At 32.4% G+C, this 23,407-nt stretch overlaps 4 protein-coding genes and 2 non-coding genes across 8 annotated transcripts; 2 read left to right on the top strand and 4 right to left on the bottom strand.

Annotated features, from left to right (window-relative positions):
• The first annotated feature begins 800 nt into the window (after positions 1-800).
• Positions 801-2,289, top strand: LOC102623448 (uncharacterized). The gene is made up of 2 exons (XM_006479057.4): positions 801-1,834; positions 1,948-2,289. The coding sequence occupies exons 1-2, from the start codon at positions 1,043-1,045 to the stop codon at positions 2,062-2,064; spliced, it is 909 nt and encodes a 302-aa protein (XP_006479120.2). The 5' UTR covers positions 801-1,042; the 3' UTR covers positions 2,065-2,289.
• A 3,626-nt stretch (positions 2,290-5,915) lies between these two features.
• On the bottom strand, positions 5,916-6,064 carry LOC112498450 (small nucleolar RNA snoR138). Its single transcript, XR_003065765.2, has one exon. It is a non-coding gene; the product is annotated as a small nucleolar RNA snoR138 (small nucleolar RNA).
• Positions 6,065-6,105: 41 nt separating this feature from the next.
• On the bottom strand, positions 6,106-6,204 carry LOC112498444 (small nucleolar RNA U19). The gene has a single exon (XR_003065760.2). It is a non-coding gene; the product is annotated as a small nucleolar RNA U19 (small nucleolar RNA).
• A 959-nt stretch (positions 6,205-7,163) lies between these two features.
• On the bottom strand, positions 7,164-7,668 carry LOC102622865 (arabinogalactan protein 13-like). Its single transcript, XM_006479056.4, has one exon. It carries the CDS (start codon positions 7,540-7,542, stop codon positions 7,357-7,359), a length of 186 nt encoding a protein of 61 aa, XP_006479119.2. The 5' UTR covers positions 7,543-7,668; the 3' UTR covers positions 7,164-7,356.
• A 7,219-nt stretch (positions 7,669-14,887) lies between these two features.
• On the top strand, positions 14,888-17,541 carry LOC102622575 (uncharacterized). The gene is made up of 5 exons (XM_006479055.4): positions 14,888-15,160; positions 15,847-16,105; positions 16,610-16,910; positions 17,043-17,120; positions 17,235-17,541. Exons 2-5 carry the CDS (start codon positions 15,849-15,851, stop codon positions 17,283-17,285), a joined length of 687 nt encoding a protein of 228 aa, XP_006479118.1. The 5' UTR covers positions 14,888-15,160; positions 15,847-15,848; the 3' UTR covers positions 17,286-17,541.
• Positions 17,542-18,204: 663 nt separating this feature from the next.
• On the bottom strand, positions 18,205-22,859 carry LOC102621869 (glutamyl-tRNA reductase-binding protein, chloroplastic). 3 transcript variants are annotated; one of them, XM_052436653.1, is made up of 14 exons: positions 22,738-22,850; positions 22,396-22,613; positions 22,237-22,299; positions 21,918-22,004; positions 21,629-21,727; positions 21,211-21,306; positions 21,007-21,072; positions 20,812-20,902; positions 20,467-20,534; positions 20,314-20,379; positions 19,992-20,042; positions 19,719-19,783; positions 18,942-19,044; positions 18,205-18,493 (listed from the first exon to the last, which is right to left on the bottom strand). In XM_052436653.1, the coding sequence occupies exons 2-13, from the start codon at positions 22,570-22,572 to the stop codon at positions 18,990-18,992; spliced, it is 984 nt and encodes a 327-aa protein (XP_052292613.1). In that variant the 5' UTR covers positions 22,573-22,613; positions 22,738-22,850; the 3' UTR covers positions 18,205-18,493; positions 18,942-18,989. The 3 variants fall into 3 exon arrangements, 2 of the variants coding, with proteins under 2 accessions (XP_052292613.1, XP_006479116.2); XM_006479053.4 differs by having other exon boundaries at positions 18,964-19,044; positions 22,396-22,855; XR_003065390.2 differs by lacking the exon at positions 18,205-18,493 and having other exon boundaries at positions 18,653-19,044; positions 19,874-20,042; positions 22,396-22,859.
• Between the last annotated feature and the right edge of the window lie 548 nt (positions 22,860-23,407).

The raw sequence follows: 23,407 nt of genomic DNA, 5'->3' as shown, positions 1-23,407 counted from the left end.
TGCGCTAATTCTAAGAGAAGCAAAGGATTTGAGTCATTTGGCTCAAATCGTGGAACATTGGTGGAAAAAGTCAATTAAGACACCGGCCCATGCACAGTTGTGGGACGAGGCTATCACTTTCACTATTTCTTTTTTCTAAACCTCATCCTGTCAATATCATTCCAAGCAAACTCTTACAAGCAACCTGACCTACACTCTTTTTTTTTCCTTTTTTTCTTTTTCATATCACAAGAGTAACGACACTAATTAAAGAATCTCTCTTCTGGTAAAAAGAAAGTTCCATCACTCTCTCTTTAACATGTATAAATTAAGAAAAGAAAAGGTTAAAGGATACATATATAAATTAAGAAAATAAAAGGTAAACAGATACAAATTCTCTATCAATTTTTTGGTTACATTTTTTCAATTTACTGTTATATTTAACCTACAATTTGGAACCCGAATAAAAGAATTCAGAAATATAAAAGAAATTTTGGTATTTTTGAATTAAACGTTTTCATATCCTGGTTATGTGCGAAATTTAAACTCTTTATTCATTCTATGCTTTTAATAGATCGTAGTAATTAAAAACTTAACTGACAACCTTAAAAAATTTCTGCCTCAATCTGGTGGGGGGAAGTATTCTTTACCCTTAGTTGAACATATACTTCTAGTTCAAATTTATCCAAAAAGATAATAAAGTAATCAAAACTTGTAAATTTAGTAATGAGTAAAGAATTGGAAAGAAATATCTAGCAAAAACAAGATGGGCCCCCCAGTTGGACTCTCCTCCATTGTCGTCTTTAGAGAGGATAAGCTCTCAATCAAACTCCCTCATAATTTTCTCACTTAATGGCTTCAACTTCAATCTGTGATTGAATGAGTCATTAGGACACCCTTGGTGGTGGCCTTGCTAGCTCTTACTTCTCAAAATTCCACCTAAACAAACATACAAAACTCACCATCTTTGATCCAATAATTCATCAAATCAACAATACAAAAGATCCCACTTACAAAAACCCTCTCTTTGATTAATTTCCTCAAGAGGGAAAAAAGAAAAAAAATGGACTACGAAGAAGAGTGGGAATTCCTTCCTGATTCCAGGTTTCTTGATTTTCCGGAAAATCCTGATGAGAAGAAAATTTTATCAGGAAAACAGAGGAGTTTGAATCCGAAAAGTGTTTTCGACATGAACTACTTCATGTGTCCATCACCAGAATCCAAGAAAATCATTGAAACACCATCAGGAAATTCTTCCAGGAAAGTGACCGCCAAACAGCTTGTGCCAGTTCCAATTCAGCTGGAGCCAGCAGCAATTCTGAAGGAAGGCCACCAAGATCCTGAAGCTGATGATGATGATCAAGTCATCGTCAAGAAACCTACAGCAATCACTGACAAGATCAACGGGTCTAATAATAATAATAATAATAATATAGGATCCATTGAAGCCGATCAGGATGCTGTACTCTCCCAAGTTTTCTTCAAGAAAATGAAGGAAAATGAATTTGTCGACATGAAAATATTGGACTCACCAAAGTCCCCTAGAAATAATATCATCCCTCAGATTGATGCTGCAGCAACATTCAATGATCAATCCTCAATCGATAACATGACTTGTTCTCCAAGGAAGAAGAAGATCGAAGATCAAGTAAGCTGGAATGATGAAGTCCTGGAGAATGATGGCCTTGGCCTCAATTTATGGAAGTGGAGCTTAACTGGGATCGGAGCTATTTGCTCTTTTGGTGTTGCTGCTGCTACCATATGTGTTCTCATTTTTGGAAACCAGCAAAAAAACAAACATCATCACCAGAACCAGCACCAGAAGCTTCGATTCCAAATTTACGCTGATGACCAGGTGGATTCCAAATTTGCAGTAATTTTGTTTGTCTTTTCATTTTCCTTGATATGTCATGGGATTTTTACAACTTAATTGTTATTGTTTGTTTGTTTGTTTTTTTTTTTTTTCAGAGAATTAAGCAAGTGGTCCAGCATGCAACAAAACTGAATGAAGCAATTTCAGCAGCGAGAGGGGTCCCAATTACAAGAGCTCACATAACCTATGGTGGCTATTATGATGCTCTTTAAAGCACTGCATTTGTTGAATTGGTGCTAGAAGATTCCTATTAGTTCTAAAATATTTGTGCAGGGTCTCTGTGTTTTGCAAATAACGAGGCTCTTTCAATACTTGGGGTTTGCTAGTATATAGATTCTGAACCATGTTTGTAATTTCAAGATACCATGTTGTTATGTTATAGCATGTGACGCATGTATGTTATAGAATGCTATTAGAAAGTAATCGGGTTCTAAGTAGTGCATTCTGTTCTTGAAGTTCTGATCTTAGTGAGTTGTCTAATAATCAAGCACTAATAAAATTATCATAAAAAAGCAGGATCAATATGATGGCGACATGTGGAACTTAAACAAGCTAACGAGATGAAATGATTAAATTTCTTATTATAAGATGAATGTAAGCATTAAGCAACATTGCTTCTAGACATTTTGTTTTTATCTTATCTTCATCCTTAATCTTTACTATAAATAATGTATGATGGTTGGCTAAAAACCATTAAGAATATTAATGTTGGTGAATCTCTCACCTAATTGGCAGTTAAGAAGCCCTCATCTTCAGTTTCCCATTTTTTTTATTAAATTGATTGACCTCACCTAATTGATTTTCCAACAAAGAAGAGGATAAGCACCTTATCATGCCCGGCAAAATGATATCTAATTTTACAAAACAGGAGAAAGATTTTTTTAATGTTCTTTCACAGCAAAAGAAAATGACCCCATGGAACGTCAAAACCATCCACACCAATGGAGATTTATTGAGACATGACCCACCGGGAAATTTATTACATCATTGTATAAGAACAGAGCCCCGCTGTCTTGTGGACAGAAAAAGGTGGCACGGCCTTCGCCAGTAACAGCGATGTGATACAACCAATTGGAATTTTGTGCTGCGTTCCATGTACAAATGTAGGCTTGAGAATCGCTCAAGATAGTGGGGGTGGCTGCTGAGGTGGGCTTGCCAGGCACGGACGGATGCTAGCTGCTACTTCCAAAAAGCTAAAGATTTCAGAATATGGTCAATAATTGGATTCCTGAATCTACGTATTAGTTGGCCATGTGAATTTATAGCTTTTGTTTTCTAGTTTTAATGTCAAAATTACAAAAAATAAAAAGAAAAAAAAGAAAGTGATCACAAGTGTCGCTCTGTCAATTTGATTAGTTATCATGTCGTGTAACTTTCTAACTCTTTGGATTTTGAGTTTAATTAAAGCAAAGTCATTTTTGTTAAAAGAAAAAAAAGAAAGAAAATCCACTACAAAATTACATTTCAAAAAGAAAAAGGAAATGTCAATGCCCAGTTCCTTTTGGGGCTGTCACTGGACCACACGTTTAATTTTGTAGGTGAATTATATATTTATTTGGAGAATTTGGTGGGTCCTTGAATTCAAGCATTGATTTTTTTTTTTTTTTTTTTGGATTTTGAAATAAAACACACACGACTATTCGCACGGCAAGAAACCAATGACTTTGTGCACAACAGATAACAAGCCATGTGCTCGTGCCGTAATTAGTGCCCATAAACAAATTGTTTTTGGTAGACAGCTTCATCTTCAAGCAAAAGAAAAAGAATTCAGGGACACAAAGCAACTGCCATGTCAGTTCTTCAATCTTTCTTTATACGCTACACATGAAGTCTCTAACTTGCCAAAGGAATAATCAAATCAAATGAACTTTATTTATTTGCTTTTCATGAACATTCAAAAGTTCTTCTTCATTCATCTCCCTCTGACGGAGTGGGCTACAATTTACTTCGGACTTGAGAGTCTAATGAAGCTTCCCCCCACTTCTGTTACAAACTCTAAATTTTTCATTACACGTTCCCAATTTTCTATTATGTTAACAAATTTCATCTGTATTAGGCATAAGATGAAACCAATAACAAAAAATTCAGGACTTGTAATAAAGAATTTAGAACTACACGGGAAAAAAATGAGAAGGTTGTGTTTAGCATGGTTATAGCCTGTAATAAAGAATTTAGAACTTACAAGGGAAAAAAATGAGAAGGTTGTGTTTAGCATGGTTATAGCCAATAGCCAGATTGCCTTAAATGTCCACTATGAAGGTGACGAAAACAACAGGTTAGGAAGAAAGGATAGAAGCCTCTAATATTCCAATCCTGAAATTATAAAACGCAAAAACTCACATCCATTTCCCGTCAAACAAACAAAATTAGTGATACGCGCACAAAACATAGCACAAAAAATAACACCAAACCACTAGAGATAAAATTTTTAGTAATTTTATGTTATTTTTTGTCCTATATTTTGTATAATTATTCAATCCCATCTTTACTAAGCCAATGGCTTTACATCAACTTGAAAAAAAAAAAATTGTTTTGGAATTCTTTTCTTTTAAGGGGGGCGTCAAATGGGTTCTAAGTATGGGGTGAATATCGTTTCTCAATGACACTGACCACCCCACATGAAACCCAGTTACGCAAAGATGTAAAAAAGTTATAAAAAAGAAAAAAAAAATTGACCTTAGTGGAGTTCATGTGGTTGTATGGTTTTATTACCCTAAAACAATGCAGACCCAAAATCCTGAGAATAAACTTCATAACAATTTGACTGTAAAAAAGTTAACAATTCAACAATGTAAAATAAGCTTATGCTTCTAACTTCCCACCCCTTATCGAATCTCTACAGAGAGACAAGATACACTACCAGACTGATCTAAAATACCGATGGACTTCAAACTATAGCCACCATACTTGAACTCTCACATATGAAATGAAACTTAACTTCCAGGATTCAGAAAATCTAATTGTTTCTCTTGTTTCGGGGTCATCCTCTTAACTGCAAAGTTCTCACTTAGTGAAGTTTATCATTTTTCACTCAACAAGAGGAAGTAACAACATTTTTATGAAGGCAAATGGTAAATAAAGGAAGCATAAAAAATTAAGTAAAATTAGAGAAACAAAGTGGAAGAACTTTAACTTCCTGTAGTTATTTCTCATAACTACTCATCTAATTTCAGCAAACTCCACTCAACTATTTATGCTTCCTCTTATCTACATTATAAATATTTAGCTACTTCCTGTTTGCACATAAACTTTGACTTCAGAACATATCACACCACCGTAACAGACAAAGCCTTATATTGTAAGTTTAGTAGTCTTTCTTTAGTCAATGCCAAGTGCTCTAGCTACATTTGGCAGCATTGCCAAGCAGAAGGGCTGCACCAGCCCAGCTGCAAGAGTTTCAGTTTCTGTGTGACGATTCTTTTTTTGCAGCTAGCCTATCACAGCCCAGCTGCTGCGCAGGGCTCCAAAACAAAAGAGCTCAAGTGAATAATTCAGATTCAAAAAGTCTCCTAATCCGTATAGGAAAATAGACCATCAACATCAACTACTACATGACACATGGAATAGGTATTAATAATTGGCAAATTTCTCACTCCTAACAACTAGTTTTACACATCCATGAACAGTCCAAATGGAAGGCCAATGGTAGAAACTCTAAAATAACACATTTTGCAAGTAAATTACATTCAAATGTAAAGACACTTTAATGCAAAGTGAAGCTATCAAATTATATACATTATCACTGAAATCTACTCTTTAACTAATGGAGCCTAAAGATGTAAAATGTCCGATAGCCTTCCATAGGAAAGGAACAGATGCAACTCATTCGTATCCCTCAAACAGGGTCAGGAGGAGACCCCTCCTGTTCTGAGCCTCTGTCGGGACCAAATGACACCTCCATCATCACCATTCGATCTTTCGAGAGGCTACTCTCGACATCTACAAGACCATCTACAAGATAAAATCACTGACACTTCGCAGAGTATGAAACATAAATTCAACTAAACAATGTAAAGCAAAAGGAAAAAAGGGTTTCAAACAAAATTGAAAAATAAAATAAAATAAATATCCGAAGCTATAAGGAGAAAATCCCAAATAACAAGAAATGGGAAGATTTATTAATACCTTTGTGCTGCGGGGTTTTGCTATAAGCCTCTGTCTGAACCAAACGGTGTGGTTAAAAATTTAACCTTCTGGTTATTCTGAGGCATTAAAGATCCATTTTTTTTAATTAATTAGAAAAAAAAAATTGAAAGTGTAAGAGGCTGCTTGGGGGAGAATTGATAAAAGAAATCAAAGATTCCCCTCAAAAGGCCTTTTGATTCAATCTGTGCCTCCTAACTAAACCAAATATGAAATTTATGTATGCATTCATACATTCATACGGCTACTCAAAGAGGCGAAATAGGTTTCTATCAAATTGACAAAAAAAAAAAATTAATCAAAAAGTGCAGGCAGGTACTCAATCGAAGGCGGTGGATACTACAACCAAAGTTAGGGTTAGGGTTTTATCCCCCTCACCCAGTTCAGTTATATAGAGATGACTGAGTTCATTTTTCTAGAATGCCCTCGTTTCAGCCTTCTAGGGTTTAGTGGGCTTTGCCTGAGTCTGACGTCGCACATTTTTATTGGCTTTCTTTTCTTTTTTTTTTTGTCCACCATTAATCGAAATTGAAAGATTCGTTTCGTTGATGGAAACTTCTTCGTTATTTCCGTAGTGTTTAATATTTTTTTTATAAAAAAAAAGGTAAAACTGTTAAAAATTTGTATTTAGGCTATGTGCAAACTTTACCTTTAAAAAGAAAAAAATCAAACTAATTTTAATAAAATGAAAATTTAAAGAACCAACTAAAAATTGAGATAAAAAAACATTGCACAAAGAATCTTTAATGTGTTGGATCTCACTGAACTGATCTAATGTAATGTAAAGTTCTAGTTACTTCCAATCTTTTGAAGAAAAAAAAAATTGTTAAATTGGCTAATTTAACAGAGATGCGTATTTAGGCAACAATTTCATAAACTAAATGGAAAATTTGATATTCATATAAGCACAATTCAAACACAAATATAACAGATTCTGTAAGATAATCAAGAGTTGTGAAAAATGCACAACAGATTTAGGGTTCTAAATGTTATTTGCTAATTTAACCCAGTAATTACAAGTAGTTGATGTTAGTTCGTTGTTGTAAATTTACAATTTGAGTCTTTTTTTTTTTTTTTGTCTGAAGGGGAAAAAAATTAATAATTGAACTATTTCACTGATTTAGAGAAACAGAATCCAACACAGAAAAATGTCAATTGAAATAATCGATGACCAAACAGATAATATTATTCATTAGCTCTCATCTCCAATACAATATGATAAATGAAACTAACGACAACGAAATGAATCTGTGAAGCCAACCAATAATGCTCGAATTAAAAAGAATTAAAACCCCTAAGCATGCAAGAAGCCTCAGGCAAATGGCGAACTCTACATAATCACAGTGAAAATAAAACATAATTCAGAAAAAGAGGCCAAACGCAAGAGCTGCAAGTGAAGCAAAAATGGTGGGCACCACGACAGTGGTGGCGCCGGAAGTAGGAGCAGGAGCTGGGGCATCAGCAGCAGCCGCAACTCTTTGGGCTGCTGACACGGCCGTTAGCACAATCGCCACTGCGATAAATAATCTCATCTTCATTGCCTCCATCTGTTTTAAATTTTTTGATGAAAAAGCTTTTTAATTTTGTGTATGCAAAAGCGATAAAAATTGAGAGAGATTGTGTTGAGAGTATCAGAAGCTGGCTATTTCAGGCCTTATTTATATTAGTTGTTTGAGGATGACAAAATGATAACTAGTGGTTAAGCCTAGGCTAGGCTGGCTCCATAGTTTGATGCTCCTATTCCGATACCACATGCATCATATGGCTTCCCTTTTTGGTTGTAAAAGATGATTATAATCATTAACAAATGCCACAAGATTACTATATTGTTAATGGAATTAAACTTTAGTAAGTGTTTCATACATCATGGTTTAATTTAGGCGGGACATTTTCAATAAGATCAGTAGAAATTAAAAATATATGTATGCGTGTCAAAATTTAAAATAATGGATATAGTGAGAATAACTGAATAAGATGTATCTGCCTCATATAAGTGATAAGTCAGCTAAAAAAAAAACAAATATATTTTTTAGATATTTATATTCAGACTTATTCAATTCAAATTCATTTAGAATTTAAACCAATTTTTTTTTTTAAAAAAGCACCACCTAAATTTTTTTTTCTACGAATAATAAATGTTGTGTATATTTTGATATAAATTTTAATTAAAACAGATAAAGGTATTATCCCACCAAGGGGAATGTGTAGAACAACAATAAGAGAAGTATAAAATTTTGAACTAAAAGTGATATGATTTTTTGAACAAAATTTGGAGGTTACCCAAACAACCCAAGAGTTAGTGGCACACGGTGTCCTATTAGGCTGTTGGGTTGTGGATGCTGTTGCCTTACAGCTGTTCGCAATTGGACTTTTGTTATGTTTATGGCGTCTTTCATAAGGGTCCCACGATCCCTTGCAACGAATGATGCTTTATATTTTCTTGGGCAATCAATACAAAAATAACAAAATTCCATGTACAGACGCTTGTGACCTCAAAATAAAGTTTGTTCTGGGGCTATGATTTTGGTGAGATAAAGGATGTTTTCGGCCTTTTAATGAACTTAAATTAGGGATGACAATGGAGCATATATGGATTGGTTTTATATTGCTCCAGATTTAAATTTGTAATAAAAATTAAGATTTATATCTGCTCCAGATTCGTTATGAATCTATATTTTTCGCTTCATATCTAGATCCAAAATAAAAAATAAAGATTTATATCTACTTCAAATCCAAAAAGAAAAATTAAAATTCAAATCTGCTCTAGATCCATCATGAAATATAAATCTCAATAATAAGAGATCAATATTTTTTTAGAAAGAAAATTTAAGACTAAAATGCATTGGTAACAATTAAATTATATAATTTGTATAAAAAATCTAATAAGTATTGTAGCTTCTACTTTTACACCAAAATAAATAAATAAGAAAGATAATAAAATATCGATCAAAAGTAATTACAAGAATAAGATTATTATAATATTATAATGTCTCATTTATCATCTTGATATCCACCGCACACCATCATCATTCCTATATCATTAAATAATAACATATAAGTTAAAAATGATTTATTATATTCAGTGCTTTATTATTTTTATTATGATCATATTTAACTAAATATATGATTAATATAATTATTTATAGTTGATAGCTACCATTGATTAGTGATTATACAAAATAAATAAGATTATGAGAAAATGATAGAAAAATAAACTCAAGTCTATGGATTTTTCTAACAATTAAAGAACTGATCCAAGCATTCAAATGAAGTGGAGAAGTGAGAGTAGACTAAAGAGGAAAAAAGAGACTAAATTGTAGAGTGAAAAACTTAAAAAAAATTAGGCCAAGCTATCCTAATTTTATTTTACACTTGATAAATTTTTGTCTTATTATCAATTAAGTACCTTTAAGTTTTAAGATTCTTAAATACATGTTAATGAATAAATTTTATCATCATTTATAAATTTTATCATCATTTATAATTACATAATTGTTAAGAGTTTTTAAAAATAAAATTACATTAAATGGTGAGTGGATATGGATTTGGATCTAGATATTAAGATAAATCCAAATTTGCTCTAGATCCGCCTTAGATCCACCCATCGATATCCAAATCCGATCCAAATTTATTTTAATCCGACCCAAATCCGATCCAATTGGATTTGGATCACATGGATCTTGGGTTAGATCCGATACATTGCTATCCTTAACATAAATCTGTATTTAAAAAGAAAATTTAATTTATATTTTCCATTATTGGGTCACGATATCCGAAAAATTTTAATTAGTTTTTATGAAAATATGAAGGGGGTGAGCTATTGAGTTGCCTAGAGTCTCTAAATGCGCCCATTTAACATGATTTTTTAAGACAATTCTTTTTTTTTTCCTACTTTACCCAAAAGGCATCATTTTCCACATAAAATTTAACAAGAGTTTTCAATTAATCAATTATTATTATTATTATTATTATTTGTTTCAATGTGGGTGAAATTGGGATTATATTATAAAAGTCTCTCATGTCAGGAATTAAACCTAAATTTCAACCGCATACTCACAACGTCGATCTAAACCCACCTAAATTTGGTCCAATGGGAGAATCATTGCACTTACAATAATGAGTGTAAGGGTTCGAGCCTCCATAAAAGTATTTATGGGGCTTATTTACAATCCCCCCTCAATTATCAAATAATTGAGTGGAGCTAGTCTATTCCTCACGAAATGTGAGTGGAGTGGACAACTCTCGAATATTTGAGAGGGTTTGAAGAATTTGGACAGCGCTTCAGAGGAGTACATGCCACGAAAAAGGTCCCAATTGTAAAATCTGTTTATAAATATTAATTGTAATACCTACAGTCCTGTATAACAATATTAAAAAAAAAAAACCCACCTAAATTTTTACAAGAGGACAATTTGTTCACAGCTCACGAGAATGTGTTCGTAACAAAGAATTACAAAATTTCGTTTTCAAGACCACTCAGAATTTATTTCTTAGATTTTTCCTTTTCCTATCAATTTTCTGTAATTTATTTATTTATTTTTTCTACTAAGAATTTCGAGGTATAATAAGTTTGAGCTTCGGTTGCTTTTCTTGCCGCTAAATTCCAACCTCAATGGATTTGAATGTCTTAATTCTTTACGAGTAATTATAATACATTGTTTGTATTTTTGGTGACGACACCATATTTGAGATGCCGCTCATTAACTCACTGAATTTAAATCTAATACTAAACTGACCTAACGTGTGTATATATATATAGAAGTGTATGATTGAAATTTAATTAATTTTATATTATTATTTAATAATTATCAATTGTATATTTCTAAAATATTATAAAAAATATCATCTCAATATTGAGTTGAAATCATACCTTATTGAACAAGAGCCGTTTGCTAATTTGGGCTTGCTGTAATCTATTAAAAAAAAAAATCCTTTTATTCAATCCATTCCTGTATAACGGTCAATTCTGATGATATGGAACAATTTGTATGGCATGCTCTACTTTTTAGTTCAAACATTCAAAATCATTTTGTCTTGAATAATGATATGATATTTTAAACGGTTCTTTACCCATATGTGTGGGGGTCCCCCTTTTACCCAAATGACTTTTCATGTATACTGAAAATTCACACCTAACATTTTAGTTTAAGAACTTTTAATTTGAGTAGGGGTGGCGCGAAATTAATCCCTATTCATATTAAAGAGAATCAGTTAAATATTAGTTATGATACATAAATGATCAATGGTAAAAAAAAAAAAAAGGTTAAATATTTAATAAATTTTATTTTTAAAAGTGTTAGAGTTTTAAAAATGATTTATATGTATTTAAAAGTAAATTTTACTATTAAACAACTTTATGAGTGCAGATTACTTAAATAGACATACTATTAAATAAAAGTTTGTTTAAACACTTACAAACACATGTATATACTTTTTTTTTTATTGTGTGTGTATAATTATTGATAAGCAAAATAAATATTTTTATTTTGTTGTCCCAATATAATTGATAATAAAATAATCTCTTTAAATTTAGTGATTTTATTTCTTAATTAAATTAGGATAATTTTAGATACACACACACCACATAAAGTTTAAAACTCATAATCAAATTTTAAAAAGCTATTACTTCTCTTCTTTTTAAAATATGTTGAAAAATGAGATGATTTTGTCAATGGTAACTTTAAATAAGTTGTATATATATATATATATATATATATATATATATATATATATATATATATATATATAAATTGTCGGGCAAGGTTTTCTCATGCGCGGTAAATAACATATTTGGGCAACAATTAATAGGTCATAATCAGATTGGAATAGTTTTTATATATTACCAAAGATTGCAAGAAGACAAAACCTATTTATGGTTTTGTTGATGTAATTGTAAATTGAGTGGGGCGGAAAAAAAATTGAATATCACATGTTCGTGAAAAAGTGTACAACTCAAGAAGTGATGGAAGCTGAGAGGCTTTTGTGAAAAATGTGCAACTCAAGAAGTGATGGAAGTTCTTTGTTGTTTTCCAAAACAAGTGTGTCGTCGTCTTGTGTGGGCCTGTTTTTGTCTGCCCTCGTTAACAATTCTTTCCGCTAGATAATGAGTGATCGTATAGCACCAAATTTTTATACAAATTTTATTTTGTATAAATTAATTTAATATTTATTTATTGGTTAAATAAAAATATAAAATAATAAAAATAAATCATGTGAACTATAAAGTATTTAATCAAACTAATTAAATCATGTCACATCATTTTGTATATTAAAATTTGTACAAGAGTTTGTAACTATATATTTACTGAGTTTTCTCTTAGATAAACGTATCTATTTATTTATTTTGACAAAAGAAACAGATTCATAGATTTAGCATGCTCCGAGTTCTCAAAATGGATCATCAGGTCATCATCTAATCGTGTTAAGAGTTAGTATTAAATTTAAATTGATACAAGTATGACTTATTTAACAATATTGTCAAGATATTAAAATCATAATCCAACACGAAAAATAAACAAATTATCCAATAACTTGCTTAACATTTATATATTTATTAAGATTTACATCAAACATCTACACACACATGTATTTACTAAAATATTACATATTTACATTATTGAAGTTCTAATATATATATATATGTGTGTGTGTGTGTATACTAATATTTTACACATTCATATTGTTGAAATTCTAAATCTATATAGAATTTTGTAAACGAAACACCACATACATGTTCATCTCGCCACTCCCCCCCCCTCCCCCACCCCTCCCCTCCCCCTCAACAACCCCCCCCCCCTTCCTCCCCCAAAAAGGAAGAAAAGAGAACTATATCCAATATTTGAGTTTTGATAATAAGAGCTTGCGAATTGATTTATGATACAAAATATAATCGGTTATTAATTAGATAAATAGGTAAAGAATTTTAACCATAATCTAAAATGAAAAGAAGTATCGACCCAGACCTAATTCTTTTAATAATCGTTAAAATTTAATGACATATACTCATTTATTTATATAATGTCAAATAATTAAAATCATGTCAAATTTTATCAGCTCTATCACAACTAAGCCCAAATGTAAGAAAACAATAATTAAAAAATTAATTTACTTGTTCACCAAATATGTTATGTCAAAATCTGACTTGATATATGATATTTACATGTTTATACAGAAAAAGTAGAGCACATTAAAGTCCAGCCACTTACTATGCTTCTTAAAGGGAGGAGGGAAAGAAAAAATTACTCCGACCTTGACCTCAATCATGACAAATTGAGATGTTAAAAAAATATATTTATAAAATAAAAATTAATAATATGTAAAAAAATATAATTTTAAAATAATAATTTTAGTAAATTAGTAATATTTTTTTATTATACAAGTATAAAGTTTAATAAATTTACCTTACAGATTACAGCAATTAGTGTTTACCAAATATTTTAGTGCTGTAGTTTTTAAATTACAACTATTTAATCTTAATGAAAAACAAGGCTTTAGTCATATTAATTATATTAAAAAGTCAATTGATAATAAATTTATAACGCTAAAGTTTACGTAGATTAGATTAAGCTTAGACTTTTTACATGAAACAATTCACTTCTTGCCAAAAGGACTCCATTTTTTTGTATATTTTTAAGCCAGCTTTATTTTTTTTTTCATTTTAAAAGTGTTTTTCAGCTAATTCGTATGAAAATATTGAGATAGTCAACCAGGCTAGAATGAACTAGGGATGGCAATGAGACAGATATGGGTTGGATCCACTCTGCTCCAGATCCATATCCATAATAAAAATCAAGATCCGTATCTGCTCTAGATCCGTCCATCTAAATTTTTCGCTCCATATCCAGATCCAAAAAAGAAATAAATATTTATATATGCTCTAAATCCAAAAAAAAATTAAAATCCAAATATACTTTAGATTCGTCATGAATTCTAAAACTCAACAATAAAAAAGTAATAATTTTTTAGAATGAAAATTGAAGGCTAAAATGTTTTGATAACAAATAAATTATATAATTTATCTCAAAATATAATAAATATTGTAGTTTATACTTTTACACCAAAACAAAAAAAAAAAGGTAATAAAATATTCTTCAAAGTAATTGCAGGAGTAAGATCAATCTAATATTCTATTGTTTCCTTCATCATTCTAATATCCACACACACCCACCCTCATTCTTACAACATTAGATAATGACATATAAATAAAATATAATTTATTTTCAGTATTTTATTATGGCCATATTTGACTAAATATACGAATAACTATATTCCTTAGAAATTATTTGGCCAATATAGTAAAATAAATTGCCAAGTTGTATTACTTGGCTTGCAATTTGAATATTTCATGTACATGCTTTGGGGCTGGTTGACCTTTAAATTTACAAAACTAACCTTTAAGTTTTAAGAGTTTAAATGTATGGTAAATACCACTAATATGCTATGAATAAAATTTATTATCATTATAATTCTATAATTGTTATGAGACTTTTAAAATAAAATAAAATTAAAAGATGAGTGGATATGTATATGAATTTAGATATTAAGATAGATCTAAATCTGTTTCAGATTCGTCTTAGATCCTCACATCAATATCTAAATTCGATCCAAATTCATTTTAAACTGACCCAAATCCAATTCGATTGGATTTAAATCACCTGAATCTTGGATCAAATCCAATCCGCCATCCCTGGAATGAACAAATGCTAGGGCCATTCCCAAAGTTAATGCAGAAGCAAAGCCCAAACTGAGGCCCAAATTATTACTCATTCCCTCCGTAGTTCTCTTGGACCGAAGCCTCATCAACCGTACATAATGAATCCAACGGTAAAGATAAAATGTAAGTTATTTTTATAACTTATTTGCTAGTTGCTACCAACGGCGATAAATAGAGAAAAAAAATGGAGGACGAAGAAGAAGATAGAAAGCAGAAGAAATTTCACAATAAAGCTTTTGAAAGAGAGAGGGAGGGGGAGAGAGAGAAAGAGAGTGATAATCAAAGAGAGCCTAAAAATCATCTTCTCCAAAAGTCCTTAAAGATTGATATTCTTTTCTCATTTAAAGCAAGATTGTTCATACAGAAACAAAACCAGCAGTTGATATAAACAAGTTGTTGTTGTTGTTTGTGGAATTATCATGAGAAGCTTTACATCTTCTATTCTATAACATGTATGTATTGTATTTCTTATGCTACTCTTTCTTTCTTTCTTTCTCTCTCTGAGACAGATTAGCTTTAGAGAGAAAGAAGATTTGTACTGATTTTTTTGCATGTTCAAGCTCTAGATCTTGATGATATTTGATACAATCATCTGTGATTCCTTTGTTATTTTATTTTGTCTGGTGAACGAATTCATCAGCTTCAGTTTTGATTTTCTCTCTAAATTTTACGTTTTCTGACTCCTCTGAATTGCACCAATCAACAAAAGGGGAAAAAAAAACACCCAGATTGGAGAATCCATCTTTTTTGTGTTCTTCATCTTCAATTTTACTATCTTCTTGATTTGATTTGATTTTCACTTCTGGGTTTTTTGAGTTCATGAAGAAAAGCTTTTGATTTGAAGAAAGCTAAACATTCTTTCCTGTCATTTTTTTCCGAAAGAAGAAGACTCACTGAATTAGCCAAAGAAAAATTCCATCTTTTCAGTTCACCGCATCTATTTTGTTTTTGTTTTCCCTCCCTCACTTCTGGGTTTTTAATCTAGAAAAAATACATTGGATTTGCTGACAAAACGGCTGAATTAGCCAAAAATTTGTTCTTTTCCTTGATTTTCCTCTTCTGGGTCTGTTTTGGAAACCCAACTTGATGTATAAACAAGCTGAAATTTTTCTGGGTTTTTGTGGTTTTTTGGCTGTAGGAATGGAGAAGGAAGAGAAGAATCAAAGAGCTTGTAAATTATCATCAACATCAACGTCAACGTCAATATCAATGGAGCCAGAATTTTTCTTACAGTGGGGGAACAAGAAGAGACTTAGATGCGTGAGAGTCAAGGATCCACAAAAGCAGCTCTCTCAGAAATCCAACGGTGCTGTCATTCGCCGGAAAATGACTTCTCGTATCGATCGATGTTTGGTCACCGCTGCTTCTGACAAAGATACCTCCACTCGTTTCACTAGGTGTGATGATTTGTAAATTTTTTAAAATTTTTTATTTTTTATTTTTTTTTGCTTAAAAAAGAATTTCAAGTGTGGATTTGTTGTTTTGATTCTAAGAATTTGGCCCCAGAAATTTCATGAATTTTTTTGAAAGCTTTTTTTTTTGTTTTTTTGGTCATCATTTTGTTTGGTTGTTAAGCAGAGAATTTGATTCTTTTTTTCTTTTTTGGGTTTTTGAGAATTGAAAGAGCTAATTTTGGTTGTTGTGAGGCTCTGTTCGCTGGAGGATTTTTGTTTGGTTTTCCCATAAGAATTAACGATTTAGAGAAAGTGAGATTGGAGCTTTTCTTGTTATTTCTGTTTGGTTTCTGAGAAAGATATAGCAGAAAATTAAAGGAAAAGTGAAAAGTAAATGAGGATGTTGATGTGTAAGAGTTCTGATATGGGGTTGAGTTTTTGATTTTAACAGTGACTGATGGATGATTCAATAAATGGAAGTTTAATTGTTCTTATGTTTGGTTACAGAAATTCTGAGGGCACGATTCTGCGTTCAGGTTCAAACGAGAACAGGAAATCATCCTCCCCCGAGAAGGAAGACAGATATTACACCACAAGAGGATCGGCTAGTTGTCTAGTGGATGAGAATGGCAATGGCAAGGTTTCGGTGGATGCCAAAAATGGAGAGGATAAAAAATTGGCCGTTTGGCCAAAGCTTTACATTGCTTTGTCAAACAAAGAGAAAGAGGAAGATTTTTTGGCCATGAAAGGTTGCAAGCCTCCTCAAAGGCCTAAAAAGAGAGCCAAGATAATTCAAAGAAGTTTACTTGTAAGTTATGCAAACAAAGATTTATGACCTTTGTTGATTGAAAAATTAACAACAAAAATTGGATTTGTTTACTGGGTTTGTTTGCTTTTTTATAAATTTTTTTACTTATTTTGTTTTGGTTGGTGGCGGCAGTTGGTGAGTCCTGGGGCTTGGTTGACTGATATGTGCCAAGAGAGATATGAAGTTAGGGAGAAGAAAAGCTCTAAGAAGGTAACATTATTAGTTTTAGTTGATCAATTTCTTCTTATTTTTGGTTTCTCTTTTCCTGGGAAGAGATGAGTAAATCGGTTGTGTTTCTGTTTTCTCTGTTACCAAATAATGCAGAGACCAAGAGGATTAAAGGCCATGGGAAGCATGGAAAGTGATTCAGAATGAAAGATGTGATGTAGCAGCAGAAACACTTTCTTCTGAATTTTTTTTTTTTTGGGGGGGAAATTTGTTGTAATTGAGTGGTTTGTTAGTGCTTGTTGAGGGAATATAAAAGAGCAGAAAATCAACAATAGCCTCTCTTCTGGTTCTGTTGTATAGGTAGTATTTCATTTTTATCAATGAGTAAAAAAAAATTAAAATTAAAAATATATAATGTTTCCATCCAGCGTTCTCATAGAAACTATAGTTATTGTTGTTTGCCCCTTTGATGTTGTCTCTCACTCATTTCTCTCGAGGTGTTTCCATGTTTATTTGTGTTTTCATGTACAAAAATCAAAGTGATTTTGGATTCTGACATGACGGCTCTTATGATTCCTCTGGCATGCACCCAATATGGTAAAGATTATGTAGCATGTGCTCGGATCAAATTCTATTGGTAATCTGGGCATGCCATTGCTTCTTGTAGGCCTACCAAAATTATCAAAATCTGGCTCGACTACTGCATACCAATAAAAGTAGCTCAGTTTTAGGAGTGCATTTGTGTGAAATCATATCTTCCATCCAACACGAAATATCATTATTATATTTTAAATCTGAATGCGTGAATTCCAGAACATGGATCTGGTGTAACTGTGGTATCATAACACAGTTACTTAATCTCTCACTTTTAAATCTAATAACTCTATTTAATGATTGGAAATAATTATAGTATAGTAGCACAGTTACACCATAGTTAATTCCTCCGTAACATATGAAGTGGCACTGTCATCAGCATCAAAACTCCACTAATGATTGTTTGATAATTTTTGTGTCTTTGATTGTCTTTTCCATATCTAACCCAATAGAATTCAATTATCTTATCCTTTTTTAGTCAATACCAAATCATATCATACTATATATATCAATTGCAAAGCTTATCCCTATCTCATCGAAGGCAACGTGGGCCACTCCTTTTCTCAACTTCATTGAGTTCTCAGAACAATTCATTTTTACAATAACGCATCGCGCAAAAACGGGCCGGGGGGAGGGGGGGGGGAGGGAAGACCATTTAGAAACTATCACATATGATTTATAAAAAAATAATTCTTGCTATACATGATTGTGGCCAAAGTATGTCTAAATGTCTTTCTTAAGCAGTTTATCTTTATTCGCTGCACTCATAAACTCAATCTGTGGGTATCCACCAAACAGTGATTGTGATGTGATTCAGGAACCTGCACAGCCAACGAAGACAACAACCCCCAAGGAAGGTCACAATGAAGGCAAGTTAATAAATGATAATCCTATTGGCACATACATGTACATGATAATACAATTGAGGGGTTGGACGTTAGGATGAATTCATAAAATTGTAAGTAGATGAAGATAAAAAGTAATTCGAAATCTTTGCATATGATTTGCTTCAGCTTCACGTGCTACAAATGCAGATCAATTTGCAAATATATATAAAATATGCCAGAATAGATCCCTGCACTTTCTTCAAACATCATAATAACATTCTGCTAGAATGCCCAATTTGAGGACATGACTTGTTCAAAGGCATGCCATTCAGTTAAAGTCTTGATGTTGACAGTGACAAATCAAAGTTTGTATGCCTTGGAGGAACAACGAAAATCTTGCAAAGCTGAAATAATTTATGGTTGAAGAAATAGACAGTATCACCAAAAGATTTGGATATTGATACCTCTTCGTTCTTATAACTCTGTGGGATCAGTTATGGGAATTAGCAGCTTGAAGCATTTCCACTATGAGGGTCTTCACATCCCTAAGCAATACAAGAAAATGCAACTTAACAGAACAACAACAGAAAGACAATAATGGGCAGAAAAAAGAATTGAATGCCATCAAACATGATATGCAGCATAGATTTGTCCCATTCTTTTGCATGTTTTCTTTAGGAAAAGCATTGAAAGATCCAAATGAATATTCCAACTATAAGATAAGCCAGAAAGTTCCAACCTAGAGTTCCAACTCATGTTCAAGAATGATTCTATAGTCAAAGAAAATCAAGTAATTCACCAGACAGTTCAAGGAGGTGTCAACCATTTTATTCTCAAGCATTTTCAGCAACTCTATTGCAGGATATGATATCTGAGTATATATCCAAGTATAAGATGAAAGAGAAAGACACCGGCATAAATATATACATATATTATTCCTTGCATGCAATCAGCATATACTATTGATTTACAATATTACATATCAATTTCAGCAATTTGTCCAACCGTCTGAAACATTACCTGCAGTCTTATCTCTCACTTATCAGTTTTCTAGTGTCATAATAAAGTCATTAAGCATGGTGAGCATAAGTTTGGGTTAGAAAAGCTAAACGAAACTGCAACCACATATAAGGATCAAAGAAGCATTTTTCCCCTTTTGATATGTCAAGAACAGTAAATATTTGTGCAAGATGAGAAATCCCAGCATAAGATTTCTTACTTTCTATCTTCAGCACGTCTAGGGAAAGGAATTCGGAGCTTGAAAGTATTTCCTTGATAACCAGCCTAAAAGAAATGAAAGTCAAAATAATTTAAAAAGAAAGGGAGAGAGAGAATTTATGAAAATGATACTCAACAGAGAAGCATCAAGAAAACCTGTTCTGGAAGGTGGCTTGATAGTAATGCAAAGTCATTATGTTCTAAGCCAACCAACAAAATCTAAAAGAAGATCAATCACTTGAGGACGCGGCCCACTTAAGACAGTTAGCAGTACCTTAACATTGAATCCAAGACTATCCAAATCCAGCATGTAAGCAGAAGCCACCTGAAAAATGTCATTTTTTACTAAGCCTATCAATCTCTCTTTGGTAATCACGACGGAGAAACTGAACCAATCTTTGATAAATCATTCATAACCAAGCAACTGAAACTTCTTCAATTATTTATCAAACCATTCATTTGGTACTGGTATGCAAAATACTGACTACAAGCAATAAGGGCTTAATCCTATCAGTTTCCTTCTCAACCAGTGCCAATCTGATCATATAATAACGATTATACAGAAAGACAGTGTTAACCATATAATTCTAGATTACCGGAATCGATGTAGAGTGTTGCACGATGATTCTTGTATCTTCAGCATGATCTCTGTTCATGTGAGACTGCCAAGAGATAGTAATTCAATTAGAAGATAGAAACTGCAGAAGTAATGATAGAACAATAATAAATAGCAAACAAGTAGGCAATACCGCAACAGGCTTAGAAAACTGAGCTATAGGATCAACGTTTGCTGCTTGGTATTCCTCTTTGCTGAACTCTGAAAGTGAAAGCACAGGAAAGATAAATAAGAATTAATTTAGGGAATATAGTGGTAGAAAGGAAGCAGCAACCCAACAAACAAATTCATTAGAGCTGCAGAAACAAAAATCAGTATGTGTAACAGTGTATCTGGAAATATCAGCATCTCATCTCAAGTAACTGAGGGAGAATCTAACTTCCCCCCCCCCCCGAAGATCAAAGCACTAGAGAAAAAAACCCGGTGTACAACACCATCCGAATTTAATTTAAAAACAAATGCTGGACAGGAGACAAACCTCCAGATCCTAATAAAGCTGTTGCGACACCTGACACATACCGGACAGCTTTTGGTTCAATGCGCATAAATTGGAAGTCACCAAAATCAACCTTTACATGGTGGAGCAGTTTTAGATTTCCACTAAAGTAAGTTGGTGACACTTCATAGCTCAGATTAACAAAGCAGATAAGAGAACATGAGGGAACTAAGTTACCCAGAATGCATTCGGGTGCTTAGCCAAATAGACAGCACGAATGGCAGCTTTATCTTTCTCAGCAACCTGTGTCATTCATTGATAAAGCATAACTGAAATTGTTATGATTGAAATGATTAAGGAGAAGTTCATACCTAAAAGAATGATCAGTTGCAGAATCATTGACCGAAACCATACAACAGTTGGAAATAAGTAACAACTTACAGAAGTAGCATCCCCATGCAGAGTGATGACTAAATCAGTTCTATCCTCTGGATCTCTAGCTACAAGCAATGAACATTTTGGATTTGCTAACAGGTCCTGGATAGCAGCAATTTTGAAATAATTAATTATAGGAATTTGACAAGAAAAAGAAATCCTAAAGCAAATCAAAGAAAAACTAGCAAACTCTTATCATGAACTTTAATAACTATATCTTCCATTAGTTATCTATCAATTTGATTCCATCAACCCATTGCTATCAAACCTAAATGAGATGTAAACGAAAGAAAATCACATGCAGACAAAGGCGTTATTTCTGAATTTCTCTATCTAAATAATTATCTGGTCTGTAAAACTGAAGTTTGTAAATTTTTATGAACGAACAATCTTATGAGTTAAGATAACAAAATTTCCAGCAAACCTTTGTATGAACAGCCAGGCTGCTGACGGCTAATATTGGAGTTCCATCTGCATCACATGCAAAGTCAACCATTGATCCTGATGGATAACCCTCATACTTCTGCACAAATAAAAGAGGTCAATAAGCCATGAAAGTGGCAATTTAATTGTTTGATAGCAAACAACTATCTTACTTCAAAACCTAACCAGCATTACCAAAGAAAGCACAAACATATTAAGTTTATTGCTATTGTTTTTCTCACTTAATTAGTCCAGAACTGTTAATAATCAACCAGATATGAACCCAAAACCTGAGAAAAAGTAGAAAGCATGCCGCGAACACTACGATCAAGCACAGTACGAATTTCCTCAAGTGGAGGAAGCCGGGCAGCTGCTTCCTGAAATGACAACCCCACATCAACTTCAGCCGTTATTCATGTTTTCCCATTTCCAATATACGAACCAACCATATGTTATCCTTGTATAAAAATAAAACAGGGAAAGGACTAAAATATGATCCTAACATTTATATTCATAAATTATTCTCATATAATTTTAATCAAATGAAGAATTAATAAGCAAAAATACAGAAAAGAAAAATAATTGGAAACAAAATCATAATAGTATCACCTGATGCTTTTGAATCAATTCGAAGACATTGGCATCACTTTTAACATCCCCAGTTGACACAGCCTGATCAAAACAAACAATCAGATAATCCCAAAAATAAATAAATAAAAACACATCACATGTACATAAAGAATAAACAAAGATTGATTTTTGACCAACCTGAGCTGAAAAAGAAGCCATGGGAAGCTGACGACGAAGGGTGAAAGAGAGAGGAGTGAAGGAAGAGAGTCTAGTTGTTGAATGGCAAAACCGTAACATTGGAGAAGAATGAGGGGTTTTGTCGACATGAATGCGTGAAAATAAAGAAATCGTCCAAGGAGCTTCCAAAGTCTTCATTTTTTTTTTCCAGCGTCACCCACCAAACACTGCCTTTCTCTGACCAAAGTCTTTCTCTTTATTAATTTATCAAAAAATTTCAATATTTATCTATTTATAAATGATTTTTTTTCCATAAATACAATTTTTAAGTGAGTGTCGATGAAGAATTGAAGAAGGTTATCTATCTGTTAGCTTCAATGGCACTGGCAGCAGTCACCAAAGAGATGGGTCCAAATTATTTGAAGAGAAACGTGGCATGGGATTTTCTGGAGTGATAGCAGTGAATGTGTTAAAAAGGTTGATTACTTGATTTTCGGGGGGGAAAAAAGTTTTTTTTTTTTTTTTTTTTTTTACGTGAAAATCATTATTCCGTCTACTATGACTTGTCATTTGTTATGTACCACATGTCATAAATATTTAAGTAACTTGTATGATAAGTCGTTCACACTTTTTTTTTTTAATTTTTTGGCACATAATAGTCCAATTTCAGCAAAGAAACCCTTATAAATTTCCTTCCTAAACCGAATAAAACCCCAAATTTACAAAATAGAAAATAAAAACACGAATTTTCTGGGGAAAAAAAAGTGGAGAAAGAGAGAAAAAAAAAACCACAAACAAACAAACAGACCAAATAAAAATACAAAATAATAATAATAATGAAACGAATCAAGGCGTAAACAAATTTCTCCAAATATCTCTCAATTCAGTGAATTCACAAAAAAAACAAAAAGAAAAACAGAATTTGCTTAATACACATATAAATTTAAAAAAAAAAAACGACAAGAAAAAGTACGAAGAACTCAATCCGAATGGGAGTGGCGGCGGTCGGAATCGGAGTCGTTGTCGGTGTCGG

Source organism: Citrus sinensis, chromosome 3, assembly GCF_022201045.2.
Source record: "Citrus sinensis cultivar Valencia sweet orange chromosome 3, DVS_A1.0, whole genome shotgun sequence".
NCBI lineage: Eukaryota > Viridiplantae > Streptophyta > Magnoliopsida > Sapindales > Rutaceae > Citrus > Citrus sinensis.
The sequence above is the reverse complement of the archived record's forward strand: the minus strand, read 5'-3'. Positions and strand labels throughout refer to the sequence as shown.